At 40.1% G+C, this 7,673-nt stretch overlaps 1 protein-coding gene across 1 annotated transcript in view; it reads right to left on the bottom strand.

The window, feature by feature from the left end:
- Nucleotides 1–7,673, bottom strand: part of LOC106869597 (uncharacterized) — a 296,444-nt gene that overhangs the window by 95,693 nt on the left and 193,078 nt on the right. Inside the window, exon 10 of the mRNA XM_052968067.1 lies at nucleotides 2,343–2,438. Within this exon, the coding sequence (XP_052824027.1) occupies nucleotides 2,343–2,438 (96 nt within the window). The remainder of the gene's footprint in view (nucleotides 1–2,342; nucleotides 2,439–7,673) is intronic.

Raw genomic sequence — 7,673 nt, 5'->3', positions numbered from 1 at the left:
GTTGCACCAGCAATATTTCAGCAAGTAATGGATACTATGCTGGCAGATTGCAAGTTCGCAGTGCCATACCTGGATGACATATTGATTAAAAGTGAATCAAGGGACCAGCATAGTGAACATATAGAAGAGGTTTTCAAACGAATTAGTGATTATGGATTTAAAGTAAGGGAGGATATATGTGAATTTTTTTTGACTAAAATAAAGTACTTAGGACAGGTGATCGATGAAAAAGGACGAAAACCAGACCCTTCTAGGATTGGCGCGATAAAAAACATGCCTGCTCCACTAATAAAACAACACTACAAGCATTTTTAGGTTTGGTAAGTTATTACCAGTTGTACATACCTAAAATGTATGAGTTAAGAGCTCCGTTTAACAAATTACTAAAGAAGGACTCGAAATGGAGCTGGATAAACGAATGTCAGAAATCATTCGAGGAACTAAAAAAGCGGTTAACTTCAGAGTTATCATTAACTCATTTCAACCCAAAATTGAAAATAATTGTAGCACCGGATGCCAGTGAATATGGTATAGGAGCGGTTATATTGCATAAATTTAATGATGGTAAAATCAAAGCTATTGCACATGCATCAAGAGTTCTGTTACCAGCGGAAAAAGAGGCGTTATCATTAATCTTCGCAGTTAAAAAATTCCATAAATTCTTACATGGGAGGAAGTTTACACTGCAAATGGATCACTGACCGTTATTGTCTATTTTCGGTTCGAAAAAGGGTATCCCCACGCACTCAGCAAACCACTTACAGCACTGGGGAACTACTCTGTTGAACTACGATTTTCAGATGGAGTTTTTGCCATCAATGAAAATGGGACACGCAGATGGGTTGTCTAGGCTGATTCCTTAATATGAGGAACCTTTTGAAGACACGGTGATTGCATCATTAAAACTAGAAAAGGAACTGAAGAACATTTTGTGCAATGTAGTACGTAATTTGCCAGTAACGCTGGAAGAAATTAAATTGAAATCGGAAAATGAAAGGTTTATAAATAAGATTAAAAATATTTTGTGTAACACAAAAAATATAAATGAGCGGGACATAAGTTCAAAGTACTATTCAGTATGTGATGAGGTATTATTATACGTGCAAGGAGTGGTAATAAATGAAGTACTGCAAAACAGAGTATTAAAAGATTTTCATGTTGGACATCCAGGGATTGTCCGGATGAAGAACCTTATGAGAAGTTACGTTTATTGGCCAAATATGGACAAGCAAATTGAGACACAGGTGACAAAGTGTATTTTAGAGTATATAGTAATGGAAAACAGGACTGGGAATAAGGAAGTATAATGGAACATCTGGGTAATGTGATGTACACAGTAAAAGGATCGAAATATGAACACAGAAGGCATTTAAACCAATTAAAAAAAAAGATATACCAAAAACCAAGAGAGGCGAGAGGAACAAATGGATATATGATATGATTTGTTCGAGGTCCCAGAACTACAAGTGAAAGCGGAACCGACACGTAGGTCAAGTAGGAAGAGAAAACCTACAGAAATGATGGAAATAAATGCTAAGAGAAAAAGATATGCCAGTTTCTCACCGAGGAAATAAAATTAATAAATTCGTTTATTTTTTGAAAAGAAAAAACAAAACTCAAAAGGGGGAGGTGTTGTGTCGAAGCCCCCAGGTGAAGAAGTAGGATCTCCCAAGACATATAAATAGAGATAGTCTGGCCATGGTAGAGTGTTGAGTAGCAGTCGAGTAGCAGTTGTGTAGCGGTTGAGTAGAGATCATCCAAAGGTGCTAGATAGCAGTAGCGTTGAGACATAACAATGATGATGATGACGATGATGATGATATTATACATAGTCCTTGATGTTAAATTCTTTTTTGGGAATGTGCTTACTCTGTAGGTCATATTTTCATTCTGGAGTGATAGAATACTTCTTTCTGAATGAATGCCTTCATACTTGATGGAAAATTTCATAACAATTACAACTTTTTTTAGCAAACATAAAAGCAATATTTGAATTTTTTAAAAATTGGTTGCATTGAGTAAATATTATTGTCCTTGAAAGGATGATAAATTAAATGTGATAGGTAATTTCCTTATGGAATGTAATATAGAAAAAGTAAATACTCTGCTTCATCTCAAATGATATTTAAAAATTACATCTAATCATATATTTTAATTGTAACTAACTTCGTGGTTTAACAGAAATTACACAAATTTATCCACTACATCTGGACACACATATTTTATATCTAAAATAATCAAAGAATGAAAGTGATAAAACAACGGATGGAATCCATGACAAAAGCATATCTTAAAAGAAATATAAAATTTGATTTTATTAGTAAATTATCTAAAAGTTTTACCGTAGACAGGTTACTTTTCTTCTCAAATTGTGATTTCATTTTTGGGCTCTTTTCTGAGAAAGATAAATCTTTGGTGTGTTGGGACAAAGTATCAATCTGGAACAAAAATTTTACAAACATTTTGAAAATGAAATAATAGAATTAATCTCACTTAGATTATAATCAGGTTGCAAACAGGCTGTTGAAGACTTAATATTGCAACATTCTGTCTTTCAACTAAATACACCACTTTTAAAATTTAACTGAGTGTACATTTTGCAGAATTATTCAGTTGAATTTTAATGTCAACTTTTAAAATAAGTATGAAAATAATCACATTTAACAAAAAAAAAAAAATCTTCAGAGCCAAGATAGAAATAATAAGCACCTTTAAATATTTAGAAATATTTTCAGGAAGAAAGGTGTTATAAGTCCAACAGCTGTTGCTGGGGGCTTGGAGATAACTCTCCACATTTAATCATTCCATGTTTGAACTTCTCTGCATTATGATCTGAAATGTAAGATCTATTCTACCCTGATGACGGAGGCTAGATTTATGCAATGTTGATGGCTTCCATTATGGCCGCATATTGTAATGAACTACTTCTAACAACATTATGAGAAACAGCTGTTGGACTTATAACATCTTTCTTCCTCCCCGTTAATGTTCAGTCATTTGTACGGTGTAAGTTAGATCTATTAATATAAAAATCTACATATTTATACTTAAATATTCATCATATATATGTGTGTACTGAGATTGTAGAGATGTTGGAAGGAGATGGCTCGATGTATGCTGCATACAAGAGGTAAGATGGAGAGGAGCTTCAGCTAGGGTCCTCACAGGCAAGGCACATAGGTATAAAATCTTCTGGCAAGGTAACATGGATGGAATAGGGGGTGTAGGCATATTCCTTGCGAAGAAATGGGTGGATAAAGTCATAGAAGTTGTCAGGGTATGCAATAGAATGCTTAAGCTCAGGCTAGTCCTGCAGAACAGCACAACTACAATTATCTCTGCATATGCCCTACAAGAGGGATTACAAAATGATCAGAAGGACCATTTTTATGATAGCCTTCTACAGGCTACCTCAAAGATGAGTGGCAATGACCTCATCTTTGCAGCTGGAGATTTTAGTTGGTATGTTGGTCGGAAATCCGGTATCTTCACTGGTGTTCACGGGGGCCATGAGGCTACTGGAGTTCTGTGATACATGTAACCTTCTAATCTGCAACACTAAGTTCAGGAAGCCAGACAGCCACCTGATAACCTATCAATCAGGTGACTCTGCTATCCAGAATGATTTCATCCTCACCAGACAGCAGGATGCAGGGTTGCTCTTAAATACAAAGACCCTCCCAGGTGAGGAATGCACCCTCCAGCATAGTCTAGTCATTAGTGACTTTCAACTCAAGACCAGAAGGATACCAAGAAGCGGGCCAATCCAGAAGAGAAGGATTTGGAAGCTAAAGAACCCTTCACATGGTCAGAGATTTAGGGACATCCTCATCAAAAAATTTGATGAGAGAGAGGAGGAGCTACAGTCCTCGGACATAGAAGGTAGCTGGAAATTCCAATGGGACAGCTTATTGAGTGCCACAGACCAAGTCTGTATTTGGTGCAAAGTCCCTTCCAGACCTAGAGTAACATAGAGGTGGAATAATACTCAAAGAAACAGGCCTGGAAAGTCTGCAAGGGTGGGGGTAGCAGGGAACCATACCAGATAGCCAAAAGGGAGGCTGGGCAACAAGTATACATAGCCAAGGGCGAAGCAGAAAAGAAAAAGTTTGCCAATGTCCAGCAACGTGAGGACCAAAGAACTGAAGTATTTTGGATTGCAAGACAGTGTGTGAGAGAAAACTGCGATGTCACAAGAGAGAAATGTGTCCACATGGATAATGGTGCACTTGCTTTTAATGATTCGGAAAAGAAAGAGGCTTGGAGAAGCCACTATGAAAGACTGCTGAATGTGGAGAATGAATGGGAGGAGGAGAGCCTGCCAAATGTTAATCTAGTAGAGGGACCAGCTATCCAAATAGACAGCACTCTGGTAGATAAAGCAATTAAGGGTATGAAGCCAGGAAAAGTCCCCAGCCCATCAGGAATCATTGCTGAGATGCTTAAAATATCTGGTGGTGTTGGCTATGGCCTAGTCACCTGTATTGTAAACCAGGTAGTTCATGATGGAGTCATACCCAATGACTGGTGTAGCAACACCATAGTCAACTGCTTCAATGGTAAACGTGATGCTTTAGATAGAAATAACTACAGGGGTATCAAACTGCTGGATCAAGTGATGAAGGTCACAGAGAGGGTCATAGCCCAACTAATTAGAGAGAGAGTCTGCTTAGATGAGATGCAGTTCGGTGTTGTGCCAGGTAGAAGCACCACTGATGCAATATTCCTGGTACAGCAACTGCAGGAGAAATACCTAGCCAAAGATAAACCCCTATATTTAGCTTTTGTGGACTTGGAGAAAGCCTTGACAGGGTCCTCCGATCCCTTATCTGGTAGGTGATGCGGAAACTGGGGATTGACGAATGGTTGATAAGGGCTGTACAGGCCCTATACAGAAATGCTGTTAGTAGGGTTAGGATTGGCAATGAGTATAGTGAAGAATTCTGATTAGACATAGGGGTCCACCAAGGATCAGCCCTAGGCCCACTCCTATTCATCATAGTCTTCCAGGCAATAACAGAAGAATTCAAGACAGGTTGCTCCTGGGAGCCCCTCTATGCTGATGACCTGGCTCTCATAGCAGAATCACTACCAGAACTAGAGAAGAAATTTCAGGTGTGGAAGCAAAGTTTAGAATTGAAGGGCCTTAGTCAATGTTGCAAAGATCAAAGTTCTATTAAGTAGGAAAGCGAACACATCACACACCCCTTCAGGTAGGTGGTCCTGCTCGATCTGTAGGAAAGGTGTAGGTAGAAACTCCATAAGATGTACCCAGTGTAAGCTATGGACACATAAGAGGTGCAGCAACATCAAAGGAAGATGAACCAGGAAGATAGCTTTCGTGTGTGACAGATGCACAGGTGCTCAGAAAACAGATTCCATCACATGCGAGGAGGAGAAATTAGAAGTAGTTGATAGCTTCCACTACCTAGTCTGTAGTGGAAGTGGATGCTCAGAGAGTGTTAACACTAGAATAAGAATAGCCTGGGCAAAGTTCAGAAAGCTTCTACTCCTACTGGTGACAAAGGGCCTCTCGCTCAGAGTGAAAGGTAGATTGTATGATGCATGTGTGTGAATGCCATGCTTCACAGCAGTGAAACATGGGCCGTGACTGCTGAAGACATGCATAGACTCGAAAGAAATGATGCTAGGATGATCCGCTGGATGTGTAATGTCAGTATGCACACACAACAGAGTGTAAGCACCCCGAGAGAAATGTTAGACATAAGGAGCATCGGATATGGCATGCAAGAGAGACGTTTATGTTGGTATGGCCATGCACTGTGGATGGATGAGGAGAGCTGTGTGAAGAAGCGCCACTCCCAAACAGTGGAAGGAATCTGGTGTAGAGGGAGACCCAGAAAGACATGGGATGAGGTGGTGAAGCATAACCTTTGACTATAACAATACTCTTGTTCAATTCTCTATCACAACATATGAATGAGAAAGGAAGGGGTGATAGATGAATAATGAAGAAAGGGGTGATGGCAAACTTGGTAGTGGGATGATGTGAATGTTTGTGTGTGTGTATGTGTGTGTGTGTGTGTGTGTGCGTGTGTGTGTGTGCAATGGAAGTGGGATGGTGAACATTCAATGCTGAAAACAAAAATCAAACAGTGTTTCAACTCTGTGTGAGTATATGTGTGTATGTGTGTGCATGTACAAGGGAAGTATGTGAATGTTTGTATCTGTGATTATTATGTTACTTATTTTGTAGCTTATTTATATATAAAATACTACAATTAGCTGTCATTTTTGACGGCACAAGGTCAGCTAGTATAATTATAATGCACTGTTAATATATTAAAACAAATAAAAGTTTAGTTATGAATATTTGGGAATATATACTCATCATTTTCAAGTACATATGCTTATTTGAGAGAAAGTATATATACTATTAAACCTTGGGAGAGGCATTATGTATCTCATCATCATCATCATCATTTAACGTCCACTTTCCATGCTAGCATGGGTTGGATGATTTGACTGAGGACTGGTGAACCGGATGGCTGCACCAGGCTCCAATCTGATCTGGCAGAGTTTCTACAGCTGGATGCCCTTCCTAACACCAACCACTCCGAGAGTGTAGTGGCTGCTTTTATGTGCCACTGGCACGAGGGCCAGTCATGCTGTACTGTCAACAGCCACGCTCAAAATGGTGTTTTTTATGTGTCACCTGCACGGGAGCCAGTCCAGAGGTACTGGCAATGACCCTGCTCAAATGATTTTTTTAATGTGCCGCCAGCACAAGTGCCAGTAAGGCAACGCTGGTAAGGATCACACTCAAATGGTGCTATTTACGTGCCACTAGCACGGAAGCCAGACAGCTGCTCTGGCAATGATCATGCTCGGACAGTGCTGGTAGTGATCCACTGGCACAGGTGCCAGTCATTGAATATGGTTCAATTACGACTTCGATTTCACTTGCCCCAACAGGTCTTCGCAAGCAGAGTTTAGTGTCCATTGAAGGAGAGGTTGGCATGGATGCCAGTCATCGAATTTGGTTCGATTTCGATTTCAAATTCACTTGCCTCAACAGGTCTTCGCAAGCAGAGTTTAGTGTCCAATGAAGTAAAGATACAAATAAGTGAGCTGGCTACACTTCTGGCAGAGGCCACAGATTCTCATGTACTGCATATTTCCAAAGGTCCTGGTCACTAGTCATTGCCTCGGTGAGGCCTAAAGTTTGAAGGTCGTGCTTCACCAGCTCATCCCAGGTCTTCCTGGGTCTACCTCTTCCACAGGTTCCCTCAACCGTTAGGGTGTGGCACTTTTTCATACAGCTATCCTCATCCATTCTTGCCACATGTCCATACCAGCGCAATCGTCTCTCTTGCACACCACAACTGATGCTTCTTAGGTCTAACTTTTCTCTCAAAGTACTTACACTCTCTCGAGTATACACAGACATTACACATCCATCGGAGCATACTGACTTCGTTTCTTGTGAGCTTACGCATGTCCTCAGCAGTCACGGCCCATGTTTCCCTGCCATATAGCATGGTGGTTCGTACACATGCGCCATACAGTCTTCCTTTTACTCTGTGTGAGAGGCCCTTTGTCACCAGCAGAGGTAAGAGCTCTCTGAACTTTGCCCAGGCTATTCTTATTCTAGCAGCTATACTTTCAGTGCACCCTCCCCTGCTACTAACTTTGTCTATATATATATATAT

This window comes from Octopus bimaculoides, chromosome 5, assembly GCF_001194135.2.
Source record: "Octopus bimaculoides isolate UCB-OBI-ISO-001 chromosome 5, ASM119413v2, whole genome shotgun sequence".
In the NCBI taxonomy this organism is placed as follows: Eukaryota; Metazoa; Mollusca; class Cephalopoda; order Octopoda; family Octopodidae; genus Octopus; species Octopus bimaculoides.
The sequence above is the reverse complement of the archived record's forward strand: the minus strand, read 5'-3'. Positions and strand labels throughout refer to the sequence as shown.